This window comes from Numenius arquata, chromosome 5, assembly GCF_964106895.1.
Source record: "Numenius arquata chromosome 5, bNumArq3.hap1.1, whole genome shotgun sequence".
NCBI classification, from domain to species: domain Eukaryota; kingdom Metazoa; phylum Chordata; class Aves; order Charadriiformes; family Scolopacidae; genus Numenius; species Numenius arquata.
Window position 1 is genome coordinate 35,412,882 of NC_133580.1, and position 22,718 is coordinate 35,435,599.

At 37.1% G+C, this 22,718-nt stretch overlaps 1 protein-coding gene across 2 annotated transcripts in view; it reads right to left on the reverse strand.

Moving 5' to 3' along the window:
• Positions 1-3,395: 3,395 nt before the first annotated feature.
• CCSER1 (coiled-coil serine rich protein 1) overlaps positions 3,396-22,718 on the reverse strand; it is a 628,555-nt gene continuing 609,232 nt past the window's right edge. For both annotated transcript variants that reach the window (XM_074148037.1, XM_074148036.1), the window contains one exon: positions 3,396-3,881. In XM_074148037.1, the coding sequence (XP_074004138.1) occupies positions 3,396-3,881 (486 nt within the window). The remainder of the gene's footprint in view (positions 3,882-22,718) is intronic.

Here is a 22,718-nt window from a genome sequence, read left to right on the forward strand (position 1 = left end):
AAATATACATTTTTAGGCAGTGATTGCAATGAACTTGTAGGGCAAGCATGAATATCCTAGGTAAGCTTTCAAATGCTTATCCACACTTCATGTGAATATCTTAGTCTGGAAATACACTCTTTCAAAACTTCCAGAAAAAAAAAAAGACACGTAAGGAAGGGCCTTCTAACGTTTATGTGGATGTGTGTATTTTGGAATGAAAAGCAATGAAATGAAATATAAGTCTAGATTGAAAAAAGGAATCTATTTTGGCTATTTCATTTTATGTACAGAGGATCAGCCTGTCTTGAACAGGTGGCAGAAATTTATGTTGCAGGATGCTTTCTACACACACTGTAGAAGCACTTAGTAAGGGAAGGTAAGTCTGGAGATGATATACCATTTCAGGTGTGCCTCTATTAAATTACTAAAAAATATTTAGGGCACAGATCTAATGTTTCTTCTGTCAAGTGATTGTTTCAGAAAATGGGACATTGCTTCAAATGGAAACAGCTTTTCTTTGGGGATTTCCTCCTCCTTAAAATGCCCTCTATCACACCAAAAGATATAGAAGTAACAAGAAGTAATTTTCAGTAGAAATTTTACAGTTATGCTTTGTTGTACAGAAACATAAAAAAAGGAAAAAAGGTACATCCGTGGAAAAAATAATAAGTGCCTTTCCCCCTGGTGTCATGTCTTTGGATATGTACAGCCTTGGAGAAATGTATAAATCATTTTATACATGGAATTCTTAAAAAACTAGAGATTTTTAGTACAAAGGAATCAATTCACTCCAAGAATGTCCACATGCTGTTGCTTTATGATTTACTATATACACAAGAGGATCAAACAAAGGACCTCTGTTTTACAGTTACTGCTGTACTGTACATTAACATGTGGCTAATACCCTTCTCTGGGTGAGATTTACACTTAGTATTACAAATAACATAGCAATGCTGAAAATACTGATACAAAACAGCTTCAAGATGACATTTTAAAAATATCCCTCACTTTAATTGAACTGTTTTCTTGAGTTTTTTTTAAGTTTCAGCTTTATAAAAGATTTTCCAAGAAAATAGTAGCATTTAAAATGTTCTTTTTGAAATGTATAGATGGATTTTTTTAATAAAGTGTAATCCAAAAGTCCCTTTTTCCAGGAAAAAAACAACTATAGATACAGTGCACAAGTTAAAATTTAAGAGGTTTTTTTTGTTGTTTTTTATGTTTTCTGTTGTTATGGTTTGGGTTTTTTTAACGTAGTATAGTACATTTGTATCCTGGAAAAAAAATTCCTCGATTACAGTGTATGTTATTTACAGATTTGAAATATAATTGCATACATCAACTCTTGAGACGAGCAAGACTGAGATGTATTGTTAGTAAGAACCAATTGTCCTTTCAAGCTACCATAACTTTAAGAGATTGCTTAGATGAAAACACAATTCTGAATAATGAAAATCTGTTACTACTATTTTAAATTTTTATGGTAGACTTTAAACTATGAGCTTCAGTGCAGGACTGGGAGTTTCAAATACTCATAGTTAATTCGGTCAAGCTGTGTTTGCATTTTTGCACATTCAGTTCTGGCAGTAGCAACGCACAGACGAACATGAAGAAGTTTGGCAAATGTTGTCTTGATTCTTATGTATCCAGTGCTGGATATCCCAATTCACCACTATAGAATATTTAGACAAAACCTGCTCTCTTCAACATCAGATAATGACATAAAATGTGCTCTAAGCAAATTAAAGTCCTCAATAAATAGAATCCTGAAAGTTCAGGCTGCTGAAATGGTTTTGCAGAATATCTGCCAATCTCCTAGTCTATTTTTTTCATAATCTAACCAATTCTTTTATTAATCTGAATATTAGGTAGTTAAGCAGATATGCTTAACACTAGGTAAAATTCATAGCATTAATTCATTTTAGATGCCCTATGCAACTTACCTCTTAAAAGTTACAGCATTTTTAGTGGCTACAGAAGTTTAATTTTTCATTATATGCTACTTTAATTAGGTCACACTGGTTTGTTTCTTTGTGTGAGAATGTGCTTCACCCTTGTCTTTTGTTATTAATCAGCAGTTAAAGAGAGAGGTGACTTGTCTCAGATCTGCCTCAATTGTACTTAAACGTGCCAGATCACTTATAAACTTCTAACTATATGTTCTGTTACCATTCAAACAGATTACCCTCCATCACGAGGTTGTAAACTAAGTGTCATGTTTAGTATGTGCCACATGTTTAGAGTAACTTGACTGAGACGCCTGTTCTCAAGCCCTCCAAAAGGGGAAAACAGGATCTTTTGTCACTGACAAGTCTACAAGTTCTATGGTATGATCAGATGATTTCATATTCCTGTGAGAACAGCATGCTGCATGTCAGGTAGCATTAGATTCATCTCACTTTTGTGTAATATGTCAAGACTAGCGAACCTGCTGAGCTAGTATAAACCAGGTCATTAAGTGAAGATGATACAGTCGACAGAAATTACGATTTACACAGGTAATTTGGACTGGGTAATAAGACAATTTCTCTTACTTTAGTGTTTCACCCATTTTTGGTTTGGGAAGTGAAATGAAATTATATGATGCATTACACAGCATCGAATGTCACATTGTGTCGTGAGTGATATGGCGCCTGTAAAGCGCAAACATCACCACAACTTGACATGTCCTCATAGAACAAAAGCACTCAAACAAATGGAATTAAATAAAGGCGGGGAGAGGGAAGGGATGGTTGAGGAACCAAGCTGACATCCTCAGTTTGGGACCCAATTATTGACTCAAATACCTGGTGAGCCTCTATCAACCTTGCTGTTAGAGGAAAATCAGTAATTTCCTCTACTTGTGGCATGACGTATTCATAAAATACAGCAGGAAGTGTTAATACACCTCTACAAGTGAGCAGATTTCATTGTATTAAAAAAAAAAAAAAGTGTAAAAAGAGGGTCCTCAAAGATTTCTGACTCCTTCTCTCCTTAGTCTCTATGAAATTCAAGAGTGTTTACTAATTACTTACCTATTCATTCCTCACATCTACTTTAACAGTAACATTATTAAACATACACAGTATTATTTAAGATCACTTTCTAGAACTTCAGGGAATGATAGTGGCTTATAGAGGGAAAAAAAAAATATTTAGCCAATATTGGACTAGCAATGCCAGAGCCAAATGGTCCCATTTATTATACCCATGGTGACTTTCGCATGACATATCAATCTAGTTATTTAACGATCTAGTTCATCCTTTCATCACAGTCCCAGATGGGGAAGTATGGAACCTACAGACAACGTTAATTTTTTACTTTATTTTTTCAGATGAAAATAGCAGCAGATGAAAACTCAAGACTGAGCTCTCAGAGAGCTTATGTTCCTCTTTAATCAGCTCTCCTTCCATTGCAAGAATACAAGCACCTTGTTACCCATCTTGTTGACCTAAAGTCTGTAGCTCTGCTGTATGTAAATTGTGGTGGAGAAAAACATTTTTTCTGCTGTACATGTGTAAAGAGATGGGTCCCCTTGGAGGCTGTCCGAGTCTCCCTGTGAAAGTGGTATACTGCCGAGGTACAGCAGTTTGGTCTTTTGGAGCTCCTGAGAACACTGGGTAGCTGTCTGCCTTGGATGCTGGCTTTGCTGGACTTGGTGCCATAGTGGCCAAACCGTTCTGGGTGACCTCTGAAGCGAGGGTTTCATACGTGCCTTTAGTATGATTGATGACTTCCACAATCTCCTTCTCTTTCAGGAGGTTGCTCAGGCACAAATTAGACAGCTGACAGCTCTTGCTTTCATAGGCCATTGCTTGGTTGCCTGATGAGTACCTAAAAGGGTCCTCGGTGGGAGTATGTGCTGACTTTCTGTCCCTTGAGCTGAGATTTTGACTCGCCGTTCTGTTTGGATATGTAGCCTGGGGAAACAAAAAAAAAAAACACCAACCCAAAAATATTAGTAATAGAATGTAGCAGGAAAATGACACAGAGCGTATAAGGCACTCCTCACTACAGATGGACAGCACATGGGGCTGGCCGATTAAAATGAAAGACGAAATTCAAATGCTGGTACAACTCCTTAAGCACTGCTAGCATAAAATAGAAGTACTTTTCATTCGTATTTGACAGAAGTAATATCGAAAGATGCTTATTATAGGTAATGATTTGGGCATTTTCTTTAAAAAAATAGTTTAAATCAAATTTAAATCAAATTTTTTTCAGAACGTAATAAATAGATAAAAAGGTTCCATGAACTGTAAACAGATTTTCAAAAGCATTTCACGTGATGAAAAAACAAGAATTTTGATTGCATACAGTTCAACTCCTAATACTCTCAAATACTTACAAAATTTAAAGAGCATCTTTTGTGAATACCTTCATACCTTGGTTAAGCTCAGAACACACTCAATTTTCATTGTCCCTCGAATCTGGGTGTTTTGTTGTGTACTTACAGTTAAATACACACCAAAATGCTCTGCCAGAGAAGAGCAATAATTTTATTTCAGCTGCCTGGAAAAAATACAATGTAAGAAGGACTCCAGGATGTTAGCAACTTTTGATGCTGTGTGAGCATGCATGCATTTATATCTGATTAAGAATACAGAGGAGAATTTATCTGTATGTGGCAAGATAGATCACTGCAGATTTCCAGCGTGCACTTGGTATGATGCCTCATTTTGTCCTCCACAGAACATTTGGCTGAGAAGGACATGACGGGGCTGTGGGACCTTCTGTCGCACCTTATAAAAATATACTCTCAGTGTATAAAGTAAAATAAAGTGTTGAGGGGAAAATGCTAATATTGTCAAAGCAGGATTCTATCTGTTCCACTACTGACTGTGCTAGGTAGCTTCTAGAGGTGATGCCCAGGAACTTGGATCACAGGGAGATGTGCTTGTGGCTGAGGAATGGCACTAGACAAGCTATGAATGTTCGGAATTCTGATCCCTAGAGGAACTTGAGCTTTGAGCCTATATGGCTTTGTAAGAAAGCTTCACTTCTTTATACATTGTTACAAAACACATATGACACCAATTTCCCCAATAAGAATTAAATATCTGAAAGTGGTATTGAGTTCCAAAAGTTCTTGGCTTAACCTACTTAAAACTCTACTGTCCTTTGTCATCTAATATTGTATGTGAAAAAAAAAAAAAAAGAGGGTGGGTGGGTGTGTTTCATTAACTTCTCCAGATCTATATGATGTTTCAAGAAAATCTTTAACTTACACTGCAGTTAGTGCTACTCTGATTTTTTTTTTTCTAACTAGTCAGGTGACAGTAACTAAGCTGTAGTTATGTGAGGAAATTCTAATAGCATCAAATATGCTTTATTTTAAGTTATTTTAGAATACATATTTGCCCTTGTCTTATCCCTGTCACACTTTCCCAGGTACTAGTCAAAGCACCTAGTTCTGACAATCATTTGCAACAAAAGTCCAATTTTACTCCATACAGGTTTTCTGCAACAGAACTCCAAAAGGACATAGTAGCAGCTTCTTGACATTTACATTGGTATATGGGCTCTGACATTGCAGAACAAAGCTGAGAATCAAAAATACTCCCAAGCCTTACAACAATACTTTGCTAAAAATATTTCAGGATGTTTCCATGATTCCATAAGAAACTTGTATATATTGTTCCAGGACAATCTGTATCACTTCACATGCATTTCTATTTTAAACAGCTTACATCCTTTTTTTAGTGCAGGCAGGCGAATGGTCATGCTTCTACGCAGATTCATATGCAGTTTTGGATACAAGTGTTGCATTTTAGGCATCAGAGATGGCATTTTCAAAAATTATTAGTACTAGCATAACATTTTTTTCACAATAAATTCAGTGCTGATTGCACCCAGACTCATAAATGGGAGTAAAACACTTCTGGAAAACATCACTTAAGTTTTCATGTCTACAGCACTGAGATGATGAGATGAAATTCAATTTAATTCCATAGGGAATTCTTGGGAAGACCTGTCTTTAAGTTAAATTATTTATTTCTATACCCATAAATAAAATCTTGCTAGTGGGACAAGAGAGGCAAATTCGATGTCCTGCCAAAATCCCTGCATTTTTTGTGAGGGAATGTTTCTGGAACTACCATATGTCACCCTACGCCCTTTGTCATCCTAAAGATTTATATCATAGAACTGAGAGGAATGTCATGATGAAACATCTAGTCTATTCTACGTTTCTGGTTAGCATCAGCTTATCCCTGTGTTGTTCCTGACATATTTTTTTTTAACCAGCTGTTAAGGACCTTCATTGAGGGAATGTGAACAGCCTCCTCAGCTAAATTTTTTCATTACATTACCTTTAATCTTAGGAAAGATCTTCCTAATGTCTAAACTGAATCTTTCTGGCTGCAAGTCTACTTCTTCTCTCCCTACCATGGAACGAAGAAAGAATTGCTGTTTGATCTTTGAATACCTGTTTATGTCTTTGAGGAATGCTGTCAAGCTACCCCTAAATCTTCTCTGCTTTAGAATAAAAAATATCACATTCATCTTTTCTCACAGGAGTCTTCTTCTAGACTCTGAGTCATTCACACTTGTCTTCTTTATAGATTCCCTTCAGTAATTCCACATTTTTTCATGAAGTAGATGGCCCAAAAGTACAGTACTTAAGGCAATCCCCTACCACTAGAAGAAGCAGTGCTATTAATACTATAAAGGACTTCTTCACCTGCTTCTTTTTAACTCATTCCTGTTTGAGGTTAGTAATTTTATTTTGCAGCAGCGGAAACTGTTCACTCATGTTCATCTGGTTCCACAATAGTTCCAGGATTTTTTCTATAAAATTAGTACTAAGTTGTTCAGCTGATTATTGTCACACAGACCTAATTCCTCATTTGCCTCTGTTGAATTTCATCATTTTCCTCTGATCTTTTATCTAAGGTATCAAGATCATTCTGAATTCCAGTTTTATCCATTAATGTTTTCCATCCTGCCCAACTTCATGTAAGCTGTAAATTTAATAAGAATATTCCCTAGACCATCATCCAGGTAGTATGAATAGTATTGAATACCATAAACTCTACTTGCTGTAGCCTTCTGTTTTGACATTGTGCCATCGGTAAGTAATTTCAAAGGACGGTTTTCCAATTTACTTTCTATTTGTTTTATTTAGTCTGCATGTTTATAAAACAGTATCAAAAGCCTTAATAAAACCAAGAAATCTGACATCTACAACTTTTCTTCTAGCCAGAAGGCCTGTTACTGTGCTGTTGAATGAAATTAGACTGGTTTGGCAATTGATTTGATTTGTAATCCATGTTGGCTCTTGTTCATCTCATTTTCCTCTATGTGCTTATAAATAGTTTGTTTGATTATTTGACTCAACTCTTTGTCTGAGAATTGAAGTTAAACTAATGGAAAACATTACAATATATTTAAGAGGAATAATAACCTCCCCCAAACACTGACAAAAATAGGCACTGATACTGCACTCTGATCAGTATATACTTGTTTTAATAAAAATGCCTCAGAGCTTTTCATGGTGGTATACACTGCTCAGTAAAAAGTTGTCTTAGAGCTGCTATTGAAGTGCCAGCAAAAGCATATAATTTATTGGTTTAAACAGCTGCTACCCTTGTTCTTGTCTTCATTCACTGAGATTACTCAGTCATAAGCAGCATGATGTGAATAATCAGAGTTTAAGCATGTTGCTGCAGATGCTTGTAGCCTTGGATACAGAGGCCACTTCAGTGAGAAGCATGACCATTGTTGGAGGTCTTAGACACAAGTTGTCTTACAGTCTTAAGAATGACTTCGCAGTTACTTTTGTCTCTTGAAATAGAATAAAAAATAAGAACTTGTAGGGAAAAAATTCTTGTGAAACAAGTTGTACCAACAAGGTAGGTTTTCAAGTAAATGCAGAAGAAACAACTGGTTTTGAAAATGAATGCAGAAGCATGCTCAAAGCAAGGCATATTGCGGAAACTACATACCAGTAAAAGGTACACAGCATGATTACATGATTTTTTTACATTGCTTTAACTTGATCTTGATGAAATGCTCTGTTTTGAATATCTGGCACTGTGGTGTTTCATTCCTCTTCTTTATCAAGGTTGTATTTCACATTAAATATTTTCATTTTAGAAAATACATGCTGAGTTTTTAAGTCTCCAAAATATTTGCTTCTGGTCATTGGTGAACAGAGGGAGACAGTGTGTGTGTATATCTCAATAAATAATCAATTTAATAATCTATATGTGGTGAGGGAAGGTCCTACTCAGTTTTGTGAAACTATAACTTGCTGAAATTCCCCTTCTACTGAATAATTAAAGAAATATCAGGTGGTGTCAAATTAAGATCTAATGTTCCTAAATTTTAAAACATCAATAGAAATTTAGAATATGCCATCAGTATTCTAAGACATTGGCTTGACTCTATCTCCAGCAATAAGACACAGGTGGTTAACAAGGAAAGGCAGACTCATTCTATCAGGTGCATAGTTAGTCATGGAATGAAGAGATATTTTAACAGAAACAGTGCCAAAAAGCAACAGTGTCATTGTTATCTATGACAATTTACTGAAGAACAAATTCTCATAGGGAAAAGAGAGAACAGTGCTGTGATAGGAGTCAAAATCAACAAGAAATCCTGTCTTCCCCCCCTCAAACATTTTCTTCCCCAAAAATATTGTCAATAAAAATTCCAATACTGCTTTAAATTTTGTGTAAGTTATTCTCTGCTAAAATTCAAATATTTTTATAAAAATCCCAATGTGCAGGTTGAAAGAATTATACGTTGTTGATCATTTTTTGATTCAGGTAGTTTAGTTTATAGGAATCTATTTCAACTAAGATTTCTTGCTGGCCCATTTTACAGGTACTTAGACTCCTCATGATCTGGTCAGAATAAGAAAAATAATGAAATCCAGAAAAGTGAAAACCACACATGCAGCATCAACAAGAAAAATACTTTGGAAAAACTTGAACTTTTATTTTTAACCTATTTCTTCTTATCTTCCTGTAAATATTTCATGCAAAATTTTCTACGGTGAACTTTTGGGTACCAACTGCATTCTATGAGCATTAGATGTGAGTGAACAAAGCCACAATCCCAACGCATCTGTTTGCCAATTTGAAGGCTGAGTCCTTGTCCAAAGCTGAAGGTGGCTTCATGCCAGTCGTGTTCCAGTCTAGCCTAGAGCAGCTGCAGGGCTGCTGTAAACTGCTGCTTGGCAGTGCTCCAAGGAGCCGATCTGCCAGCTGGTGACTGCTGAAGTGAAAAATCCATTCATCTCTTTCCCTTGTACTTTTCAGTAGCTCTGCTAGAACCAACAACTTCTCTACCCCAGAAATCCCTAAATGCCACCCTACAGTCTGCCTAAAGGTGGACCCAGGAAATGGGCTAGAATTAGGATGCAAATGTGGTTCTGAAATTTCTTTCAAAAGTAACCCATTTTAAAAATATATATATATTAAAAAAGCCTCTTTGTTGTTTCAAATGTCTTAACATTTAAGAAGACATCTGGATTTGAATTTCCTGGTCAGGTTAAACACAAAAAAGTACATGCTTTCTTCCTTGAGCCTATTTCTCAAAAAAAAAAAAGGATTTCTATTAAAATCTGATTGGCTATAAAATTTTGATAGGTTTGTATAACGATCAATGGTGTTTTAAGGCACATGAATATGAGAAAGATCTAAATATTTTAGGTTTGATTATTCCACACTGGTGCTAAATACATTAAGACTGAACCAAAAATGGCAACTTAATATTCTTAAAATATTTTTCCCAAAATTTTTTTAAGGGTTTCTCTTTGTGATTATCATTCTACCAGAATGACAAAGTTACCAACTTTGTTTTTTATATTAAGAAAAAAACCCCAAACCCTTCAATAACCCACTTTAAAGTAATGAAAACTGACTACTCTTATAGAAAGCTCCAGAATGGGACATGTTATTAAAAAACCACTCCAGCCATTCGTCACTTTCCATTTTCAAACCTAATGAGTGAAATATGACAAGAGTTAACGACAAGACAACACTGCTGCAGGACATTAAAAAATGGATATTGTTGCTGACTGTCTTGTGATAAAGTACTGATATAAAATGACAGAAAAAGACATGAATTACAAAAACACTCAAAAAAGGGTGCAGATTTTTAAGACGCCTGTGCCCAGAGGCATCTGGGACTCTTAGAGCCTATAATGTAATTCTTCCAAGTAGAGCAACTTTCCTAAATACATCATTCTGACAGCAGGCATAGAGAATCAAACCAAACAAAATACTCTCTAACCAGTGTACCCAGTGCTTCCTGACAACCAACCAACAACAGTGCACTTGAAGAACAAGGTTTTACCACCCCAAGGGATTTTTGCTTTCAGAGGTGTTATCGGAAGCACACTCTAGAGAGAGTAATTATTCTGACAGAAACCTGAAGTCTTTCTGGATTCCCTCAAGTTTTCTACTTCTTAATTATTTTGCATTTGCAGGTACACTAGGAATGTAAAAATGTGTCCTCTAATGTAATATTAATTATATAGCCCAGCATAGCTCACTTGGCCCTTGTCAGGTCTCAGCTGACTGCAGCATCTTCAGCAGAACTGCCTCCATTTGCAGCCTAGCCCAGAATTCATAACATATAAAGTGATGTAAAGAAGTCCAGAAACAAAACAAGGTGCTAAAGCTCGGTATTTCTTCGAAGGATGGAAAGGATGAAGCCCTGCATCAAGTTTTTGAATTTATATCCCTTCAGATGCCTTTCACAGTTCTGACAGTTTATATAAGTGCAGATCTAATTTACCAAAACACAGGTTAGCTCAGTACTTTTGTATGTCACTATGTCAGCTCTTTAATTTCTACACCTCCTCACTTTTGTGCTTACCAGCTTCCAGCCTAGAGATGATCCAATACAAAACGTAATTTAGCTGCAGCAGGTAATTGTTCTTCATTCAAGTCTCTTAAAAAGCAGTCACTCTTATTGATTTCAGTAGCACCTGGACCATGAGAGTAGTTTTTACAACCCAGATCTGCACACACTGATCAACTGATGCTGCCTTCTGGCAACATGTGACATATGAAAGAAATAAAGTCCAGTGTGTCAAAATAAGGCATGGACTAGTATCAACAGGTTATGGGCAAGAACCCGCTTCTGACCAATTTGCAAGCTCTGCTGTCATCCATTATAAAATGAATGCAGTCAACATAAATCAGAAACATTTTACTTTCTGCCTTTCAAACATCTTTATCTACTTACTGAAAGCAAAATTTATGACAGGCTAAAATGCATACCTCTTCCCCATAAAGCCCTTTTAACCAACAGGTTGGTTGAATGCAAGTGAACTACAGTGGTCAGCTAATATCCTAACAGGATTTTCTGGTAGGTATGACACAGTGTGATAAGTAACCCACAGAGGGCTGAAATAAGATATTCATCTTCTCAGCACAGAATTATCCTTGAAAATTTTCATTTATGTAAGTAATAACACACTGTTAAGGCAACAAGGTGTAAAAAAGATGTAACGCTGTTTTATAAATGGAAGAAAATGGTGAAGAATTTCCCATTAATCACCAGTAATGTACCGAAACCCACTACTGTCATTCTCAACACTGCATTTCTAGGGTTAACTGAAAGATTTTTTCATTAGTAAAGCTAATTGAAAATTTTACATTTTACAGCCGTTTACCATACCTTCCAAATTAAACATTTGGAACTTTAGAGCTGTTCAGCAGCATCAGTCATATTCTTCCAAAATGCTACAAAATTCATTTAGATGATACTGAATATCCCTTGTCATACTCTATGGCTTAAAAGTCAAAATAACTATAAAATTACTAAAGAAAATGAATAGTGTCGATCTTTCAATGATATGACTACAAAAGAGTAGGGCATACCATGTGAGATAACTTTTTTTATACAGTTCATGTCTAAGACTTCCCCAAGATCAGGAAGTCAATCCAGAAAAAGTAATTTTTACCAGATGGACTTTTCTTATTTTAGACCTGGGGACAAAATGCTAAGAAAGATGCAGTGGACTTTTATCCCCCATTTAAAAAAAAATGTTAAATCCCTAATCTTGGAAACATCTTGTGTTTAGCAAAGTCTAGCTCTCTCCACCTCCTCCAAAAAACCTCTGTCTGGCTCGAAGCTTTTGGCATCTTTTTTTACTGACCTCCTATTCCCTCAGCTTCTTTGGGCAGTCCACAGCTGTTTCAGCCAATGATGAAGAAAATATCTTCATTAAGCTCTTGCTATACACAGTCTCCACCTTTGGTTACAGGCAGCAGAGCCTAGAATAAGGTGCCCAAGTCAGACCTGCTCATGGGGCCTTCTAGGCTCCATTCAGACTGGATAGGACAGTTTGTTGACCCAGCACTTTGGGTCTCTCTGTCTCTGTGCAACCCAAGAATTAAGGGCCACTTGCGCCATGATTTTACCTACAGTCATATAGATAAAGTCATAGGTGTCTACACTTGAGATCCTCTTTTGCATAACTCATGCAAAACGGACTGATAGAAAATGGAGAAGTGGATCCATGGGAACACCAAGGTCACTTCAAAAGACCACAGTTCGTGCAGTGTGAGCAGTGAAGTATGACACAAAGGTCCTGAGGAAACACTAAGGGAGCTTGCTCTGGAATTACAAGCAGGAAAACTGCACAAGTGCTAATTAGCTCTTCTGAAAGAGTGTGTTACTCAGCTGACATTTATTGCTATGCTAACACAGGTGTTCTGGCTTTGCAAGCCAAACTAGTTTTTCTGTACAGCATTTGATGTGCCATGTAGACATAATAAGTTGTTCAAAGATCTCCACCTTGTGCCTTATCTATTTTTTTGATGACCAGCTGCCTGAAAGCTGCTAAGTCCATTTCTAGCCTCAGGTCTGATATGTGGTCACAAAAACCTGATTATCATATCTGTAGATCACCTTAATTAAAACTGACTTGGAGGTGGCAATTACCTATGACAATTAACTTCTATTATTTAGAATAGTGTTTAGGTTTTGCCAAGTTTCTATTTATACAGTTATTTATTTTCCTACTTTCATATCACCTAACATGATTTCCTCTAGTACCAGAAATTCCATATGTAAAACAAAGTTCATATGACTATATGAAGGTATTGAGGTATGATACCAGGATAGAGTTGTCTTCGAAGCAGTAGTTTCAAAAAGATTTAAATATGCAATGTTCATTTGTCTGTATACTACATAGCTCTGTATCTGAGACATAGCTTTAGGAAAAGAAAGAAAAAATATACTGTCCACATCGATTGCTTACAAATTCTCATTTTAAAAGTGGAGGAATACTTTAGACATTATGCTTACAAAGGTATTCCTGTTATGTTTAGGATAGAAATCTTAAATACTTTGGCATATGAGGCTTTTGCTTTATCAGCCCAACATACAGGAAATCAAATCTCTATTATGTCTGTGTATTTTTATCCTACTACCTTCTGTGAAGAAAATAATCATATATACTTATCTTTAAGTTCAGGGCTTTCTTGTCCAGCTTCCAATTAGTGAATGTCACAAATCAGATTTCTAATGAACTTCTGCCTTCTGAAAAAGGCACTGCGTGGTCTTTCATAAAAAAACCACACAAAACCTCAAAATGAATTGTACTTAGCCAGCACTCACCTTTCTACATTACATTCTTTAACAACAATTAAAAAATCCTTCCATTAAACTGAGTTTCATAAATTATCATCCTTACTTTTGAAAGAAATAGGGGCTGAACTTATAAGAACATCAGGGGAAACTGCATACACTGGCAAATGATGTTCAGCTACTGTCATGTTAATCAGTGATACTATCCCTCAGCTCAATATACTGTCTGCAAAGCAGAAATCAAAGTACTAACAAAAAGGGCAAATTTTATCCTGATGACAAGAAAAGAAATCCTAATTGCCTTTTGACTGACTTGACTTTTTAATTTTTATGACATGATTACTGAGACCAAGACATGTCTGAAGAGAAAAAGAAAATATTATTTTTATTTTTATATATACATATACACGAGGACACTTGTTTTAGGAATGAAATATCACAGAGTAGCCAGATTTTTTCAACCGTAAATTTCCATAATTAAGCCTTTTTTGTGGTTAGAGAAAAAATTATAATATACCTACAATCAATCCCTAGCCGTAACTGGTCAGGTTCAGTGTGTTCAACAACATGCAGAAATAGTTTAGACTCCTATGACAGAATGAAGCATTACTATTTCAGAAAGATAACAACTCTCTGCCTGCAGGATTCACTCAGAAAACAACCTGTATGAACTTTGCACCATAGGACAGTGCATCAGATTTCATTCATAATAAAAAACAAGTCTTATAATATTTTCTTCAAAGATCTTACTATCTATGATGGCTATAAATCTATGCTGAGTGAGTCATTCCATGTCTAGATTATTTCAGGTATTGACAATTTTAGAAATAGGCAAAGAACAAATAGGATCTTCTTGAACAGGGAATAATTCAGCACAAGGAATTAAAACTCAGTGCCCACAGCTAAAAATAACTATATTTTCTTTTTTAAAAAAAAATTCTTTTAAATCAACTGACCTGAGAATGTGTTGGTTTCTGATCTCCATTTGTCAATACCAAATATATTTACAGGAAGAAAATCTTGTCAGGGAGAGGAAGGATCTCATAGCCAAGAGGTATAAGTAGTTGTAGAGCAAATGTGACCCCCATAAGGAATCCATACAATTGATTTGCATGAAAGAGATATTGCTCTAACAAAACAGGTAGTGTTTGTAGTTGAAGGACATAATTTCCCTCATGTTCTACAAAAATCCAGAAACCTATCTCCTATAATTTCAAAACTGTGTATGATTGGCAACGATAGACCATTTCCCTTATTGTGCAATTTCAAACAAATTAAGTTTCACATAGGTAAGATCCCATCAGAAAAATACATAAAACAAATAACCTCTTCCCACCTATGCCAGTGGGTTACACAAAATAGGAAAAATATTTCACAGCATCTTCACTGTACCTCTATAAGGGTCCATTCATTTAAGCTCTCTTTAAACAGTTACTGTAGCATGATGTTCATTACAAGACAGTCTACTTAGCATCCAGGAAAGTCAACTCTAACAAGGTAAAACTATTTCATATATTTCATGTATTTTAAGACCAGCAAAAAACATTATAATCCTCTTGTCTGACCTTCTCTGCAGTAGAAGCCATAGATTTCTCTTGGTGAAATCATATAATCCAAAAAAGGGGGTAGAATTAAAGGATAACTTAAAAGGCTTAAAGTAATGGAGAATATTTCGTTTCTTCATAATCCACTAAAATATTTTTAAGCAGTGCAATCCAGCTCCTTACTGGAAATTTTGCTATATTCTGATAGCAAATCATAAATTAGTATTTGAACAAAAGAAAATAAGCAATATCTGGTGACAAAACTGCTGCTAAAATACACTAGGAGATAAAGTGTCTCCAAAAAGCAGAAGGGACTAGTGTCTAAGACATTTAGGAATAGGCAATTCTTGGAGCAACCACTGACTGGGTTTTGAGTTACCCCAGCCTGCAAAATGTTTTGGTCACGTAAGTAGTGATTTGTATGATTTGATCTCTTTTGTAAATTGTTATACAGGATGCATGACCATGAGGAGCCCACTACAACGTGCAAAATGACTGAAAACTCAACACTTCCTAAAAACATTGTAGTACCAAGATCATGTTACTTGGAAAAATTACCTTCCTTTTCTTACTTCCCTGGAAACAGGCAAACAATGAATGCAGGTATTTCAAAATATTCAGCATATCAGCTCCTTATTTCCTTCAGGAAAACTATATTACACAAATTTACCACAGAAAAGCAAACAAAAGGAAACAAAACCAGAAATAAGCACCCACTGAAATTTCTTATTTTGCCTTTCCTTCTAGGAGAAACAACATAAAAAATTTTAACAAAAAAGCTGAAACACCTTTACTGCTTTCTTCTTCTGTATTCATTTGCCTAGCATAAGGAAAGTTAGCAAGATTATATTTCATATTATATTGACAACTTTCTGCAATAATGCACATAGGGATGCATTTACCTACATCTGTTGCAGTATACCCTTTCTCTGTAAATGTGAAAGTTTACATTTTCTGTTTCTTTACAGCCCATACCACAGGTCTCTCACTTGAAAAAGGAAATAGAAAATGATTTGCTCACTTGGGTTTATAGGCTTTTCAGCTGTACATTAATGTAGTATTGCTGACTTGCCACTTGCTGCGTAATAGCTGCTAAAGTGGTCGAGACTTTTAGGCTTCTTGTGACATAAACATCAGCTCAACTCTTAACTTCTGCTGTTTGCTATCTTATTTCATTAAGCACCATTTTAATGGAACTCCTAAATTCTGAAATGTTTAAGTGAAATCATGGTCCCATTGAAGCCCCCAGCAAAACTTCCACTGGCTTTATTGTGCTGTCTTGAGCAGGAACAAACTTTAGCATTCCTGAAGGCTATTTACTACTATATAAATTAGAGACCAGTGTGGTTTTTTTCTTGTCTGAGCACCACATGCTGTTGTGATGGCAGCCTTTTATCCCTCCCTCCTGCCAAATTAAGGGTATAAGTTACTGTAAATAACTCAAAACCAAAGTAATTTGCTCAAATACACTGTACTGCAAAAAGACAGGTTTTTAATACGTTTTAAGAAAAAAAGGAATATTCCTTCTAATTAGCAGCCTTGAAAGACAAAGTCCTGTTTAACATCGTCATTAATGATCTGGATGATGGGGCAGAATGCATCCTCAGCAAGTCTGCAGGTGACCACAAAATTAGGAGTGACTGACATGCCAGAGGGTTGTGCTGCCATCCAGAGGGACCTTGATAGGATGGAGAAATGTGTCAACAGGAATCTCATGAAGTTCAACAAGCAAAGTCTGGCACCTGAGGAAGAACAATCTTATGCACCAGTACATGCTGGGGGCCGAGTGGTTGGAAAGCAGCTTGACAGAAAAGGACCTGGTGGTCCTGATGGACACTAGGTTGAACATGAGCCAGCAATGTGCCCTTGCTGCAAAGAAGGCAAATGGTATCCTTGGCTGCATTAGACAACGTATTGCCAGCAGAATGAGGGAGGTGATCCTTCCCCTTTATTCAGCACTGGTGAGGCCACACCTGGTGTACTGGGTCCAGCTCTGGGCTCCTCCATACAACTGAGATGTGGACATACTGAAAAGACTAAGAGCCACAAGGATGATTCAGGGACTGGATCATCTCTCCTGTAAGGAAAGGCTGGGAGAACTGGGACTGTTCAGCTTGGAAAAGAGAAGGCTCAAGAGGATCTCATCGACCTGTATAAATACCAGAAGGGAGGGTACAAAGAGGACGGAGCCAGGCTCTTTTCAGTGGTGCCCAGGACAGGGGGCAATAGGCACAAACTGAAACCCAGGAGGTTCCTTCTGAACACTAGGAAACACTTTTTTACTGTGAGGGTGACTGAGCACTGGCACAGGCTGTCCAGTTTTGGAGTCTCTATCTTGGAAAAAGCCACCAAAAGCCAGCTGGACATGGTCCTGGGCAATGGGCTCTAGGTGGCCCTGCTTGCGCATGGGTTTGAACAAGATGACCTATCAACCTCAACCCCTCTGTGAGGGTATTTGCTATATCTGAAGGTATTTGCTAGTCTGAGATCAGATTAAGACCACAGGTGAGAAGCAAAAGTCTGGACAGGATGGGGTTTAGGAAGTTACATACTGCCTGCAGCTCACTTTCTCTTTTCATTTAGACCCTGTCACCAGGGCTGAAGTTATGAAGACTGTTGACTCGGTGCATTGGTCCTAAATAAGACCAGAAGACCTTACAGCTAAATTTGGCAATGAAAACAAATTTTCCAGGAGATGAGTCCTTTGACCAGCTTAAGCGCTGTTTTGCAGCCATGCAGCTCCAGCAACGAGTAGCTCTCAAACTACTCTCAGGAGGAGAGGTCTCCGACCTGACCATCAGACTTTCTCCTGTAAGCTCAAATCCTCACAAAGCTGAACTTCTCCATTTTGTAGCATTATTAGTGTTGCAAATGTTCTTAGGGTTTCCCCCATCAGCCAAAACAGCACTGTTTTAAAACCATTATTTATCTATAAAGGATCCATTAAATGTAATCCACAGGCAAGGAACCTGTCTATCGGTTGAGAGGCTCCAACAATTAAATTGGCTAAAAGTTTAGCCAATGTAGCTAAAAAGGTACCGTGCTTAAAACTCACGAAAGCCATAGAAGCAGGATAACAAAAATTTGCACATAGACAACAAAGCTGTCTAAGGCAACATACCAGACACTCTAATTCTCTGTACACTGAAAGATAGAAGAAAGACAGGCAACGTTTGAAATTCATGAAGGAGGACAATGTGCATGCACTCACTCACATACATCCTGGGGATTGATAAAAGATAGCCTCACATTTGACTGACATCCACCAACTCATAAAAGACTATAAAAGCACACACAAACAACTCCCCAGAATATCCCAACAGCACATCCGAAGTAGCAGGCTACGCAGGCTATGCTTACAATGCATCCTAGGTGATCATTATTTAGGAGGGGATATCTTACAAGCTGCTCATCTCACCTCTGGATTTCTGCCTCTGTCACTGGCAAACCTCTCCTCTCACTTTCATAAACTTTATAGAAAACAGGGAATACTGTTATAATTCAGGGCACATATCCACTCTGCTGCCTCCAGGCGTCCAGCTAGTGCGTGTCATCTATCTTTCAGTCTCTCAAGCACAAACTCTGTTGTGATCTGGAAGATGTGTAGGCACTAGTTTGGCAGTTCTTTGCTCTGGTCTCAAAGTAAAAGCCTTCCTCTGCTATAGAAACAGAGATTAAGCAGGGTGTCCCCGAGTAAAAACCAGTATACTGATGCCATTAATGCCCATACTGCTAGGCACGCTGAACAAGCACCCTTGTCTCAGAAATATTAGCAGAAAATTTGAAAACCCCGATTCCCAAACATTTCCATATCAATCAGGAGTAAAAATTATGAATCAAGTGTTTCTTGGGCACTGGAGCACAACTGAGCATATTTGTCCTATCATATATATCTGATTTACTGCTGCCAGCATAGTCCCAAGATTATGTCTCCCTACAACTGGCTGAGCAATTGCATGCAGAGCCACTGGTAACCTCAGGAAGACTGGCAGACAGCAGGACACCCAACAACTGCTATCTGCCACGTGTAATAAGAAGCACAAAGCCACCCCGTCAGAACAGTCTCAACAGTTCACCTCCTCAGGCCAAACAGGTTAACAGCTGACTTGTGGCTTTTCATGTAGGAATAATTACACACTTCTCAGCGGACAAACTCTCATGCTGATATGCTGCCTGCGTAGCGGTAGGGAATGAACAAATGCAGAAGCTCTACACCAAGCCTGATTATCCCCAAACCTGCAGCATAGCCCTTTTTACCACAAGCAGTTGTTTTTTAGTGCATGGCATGTTGCTGCTTTGAGAAAATTCAGGCTCAAGCAGCATCTCCGTTTCATCTTTCTCTTCCTTGCCCTGCTCTTTTTCCACTTGCTCATTTTCCTGGAGGTGCAGATACAAGGAAAAGGAACTTAACAGAAGTGGCTCCTATGCCAAAAATCCATTTGTCAACCAGTCACAGCAACAATATGTCAAATAATGTGAACAGAAAGTGTTGAATATGCCTGACTGCCAGGTTGCAGTGCAGAGAGCTGCTCCTGAGCTGAGCTCCAAAGAATTCAAATGCTGGTGCCAGAAGAAGAGATTATCAAAGCACGAATCATACCCTTCCTGCAAGCTTGACCTGAGACATGGCACTCTGTGATTCCCTTTCCATGAACTATCCTGCCTTGGAAAGCAAGGAACACGCGGCTGCTTGAAATCCTTTCATGAGATGCAGTGATAAATGGAGTAAATCCTGTTGTGAAAAAGCTCTGACTGACTTCTTTGCAAACCAGTTTTGAATTGAAATGGGGATCTTAACTTTTCAGACTGCTTCCCTTTAAATGAGGAAAAGCATGTGTTAGAAAATAAATAGGAAACAGCTGCTATGTGGAAAGAAAAGCACTCTCCTTTTAGTACCTGAAGATGCTGAAGATGAATGCTGAAAGCATACATGAGTACCAAGCTTTATATGGGAACAAAAATATGTCACATGCCCATGCAAAAATGAAACTGCTTTTAAGTAGCAGAAATGTAGGTTCTCCTTTCTGTACAGAAATTATTTAATTGAAAAATAGGCCACATTTAACACCTTTCATTTCAAGATGGAGCAGCATTGCTTTGAAATCTTAATAGTGGATCTAACAAAATTTATGGTATAAGTTCAACACACATCACTACTGGAATCTGTAACCAAAACGTCTCATTGTAAGTTCTCACGAGTATTAAACCACAACCTCCTGAAAGCTCTGATACAGGCATCTATTTTTTTTATTATAAGGTAAAAAAAAAAAACAAAACAACAGTCACTAAGCCTTATTTTAATAGGACTTAAATCTCACAATATCACCTTAAAATAAGATCAAGCAGACTTATATGTTCACATGAAGGAAAAGTAAATTTAAAATTATACCTATAGTATAATTTCCTACAAATTTCCTAATTATTCCTACAAACATAGGAATTTTTCTATGTTTAGTATATATTTGCACAGAAAAAAATATTAATGATTGTTATTTAAGATCCCATTTAATGAAAATTGTTTCTACTTCCTTCCATAGAGCTTTTAATATTAAATAATTTTCAAACAATATTGCCTATAATAAATCTCACAAAAGCAGAGGAGGGAAGAACTTGCATAGATATCAAAAATTAAAAAGGAAAAAGAAAAAAAAAAAACACTGAAAAAAACCCCACATTCCTCACCCACAAGAAGTGTAAGAACAGATCAGGTCAGTTTAAATCCACGTGTATGTGTGCACATATTTGGGCTTGTGTCTACAGCCTCATCAAAATATAGACATCCCAATAAGAAACCTATAGATTGCACAGGTAATATTCCCATAACATTGCTAGAAATGTTGACATGATGTACTGGCTGAAGTTGACCATTTTTGATTCATATACCCAGCACATACATGAAGTGAAAAAGCACACTAAATCTAACTAGTCCACAATGCCATAAAGACTACCTAATACACTTTATTTCATTCTCTTGAGGGGGGGAAATACATGGTAATTTACTAAGCTATTTTCACTTTATTCTTAACATTTATGGCTATTACTAGTAGAAAGCAACAACAGCTTGACTTTTTAGCATGCAAAACGCTAGATCAGGAAAAGACATATAAAAGAAAAATATGTGCTACTCTCCATTTGTACTGTGTCAGCAAGGCCTTCAAATAGGTATTCTTCCTAGAGTTTGCTAATTATAGGTGATTTCCAGTTCTTACAAATTGTCAGGGGAAGACAAGGAAATGAGGTATGAGAATAAGATTATTTATAGGGGTGTGACATTAAAAAAACTAATGTCCCTATCTTGCCAATGTTTTGCATGTGAATTATATGAAATACACAGAATTCCAAAGCCTATTTCAGAAACGCCTGATATTTAACAACTGTGTCTCTACTCAGACTGTATATTGCATTTTAACTGTGGTTGTTATTGTTTCCTTCTCAAACATGAGGCAACAGGATGTCTACATTGTAGGGAATCATCTCAAGCTCTGGTGAGATGTATACTGAAAAGCAGGGTATAACTTCCATAGACCATTATTTAAACTTCTAGCCTGGTGGCTTGGGGTTCTCTACAGAATATTTCTCTTGGGAACCACATTTTTGAAAATGTTAGCAAATAAAATGATCACTACTATGGTAGCCAATATGGGGCACAACCACCATGTGTATAAAACTTAGTCCACTATGTTAAGTTTTGCACCTTTGTCTTCTTTACTGATTGAGTAAATGGTTCCTGTGGCTTTGGGATGGGATGGCATTACTCCCAGCCATCCCTGCCTGCTAATTGCCCTGTACTCGTGTCAGTGTTTGAGTAGCCACATAGTGATTTAGATCAGGATGTGGCTGAAAACTACATCTTTCAAATCTCTCTATGTGGAAAGTTATTTTTCAACCAGAACAGTTACCGATCAAGTGGTTGTACGAATATTCTTTATGCACAAAAAGAACGCAGCCAGAACGATCACCCGAAGAGGGAGACCAAGACCTCTTTATTTTTTGATGAGGCAAGCTAAAGTAGGTTATGCAAAAAAGTTTGGTAGGGATCTATCTCCTCCTCTGCCTGAGCTCTGCTGCCAGATGCACAGTACTTCTGCTTCTACTGTGCTGTGATGCTACCAAATGTACCATTGGCACTTGGACCTGAAGGGAAGAAAGACTCCTGTTGACACAGAGGATTATAAAGCTCTGGTGGGAATAGGTCCCACCTATCTCCAGTGCCAGAGTTGTCCCTGTGCATAACTATAACCTTCATCTTCCTAGCGCTACGTCGCTACCTCCTCCACCCAGCCTGCCTGGCTACTCAATTTGCCACGTTCATCTCTGAGAGTTTTGTTCCTGGTTCACATTTGTCAAGGCGTGGAAGCAGCTGCAAGTATTGGCTAAACTTTCTCTTATATGTGACATCAGTGGGAATTATTAGCTTCGGAATTTCACAAGGTCACCATCTAACTGTTAACTTTGCTGTTAAAGAAGTTCTTATTCACTACTTCAGTATGAAAAAGCCAAAAATATCCAGCTTAGGTCCTATTAGGCCATTACGTGAAAGTCATCACCATGGTAAATTTTCTTCTCTTCAAGTAAATAATGACAAATAACAATCAAAACCTAAAATATATAAACAGTTCTTCATTATGCTTTCTGGCATGTAAAATAATAAACATATTG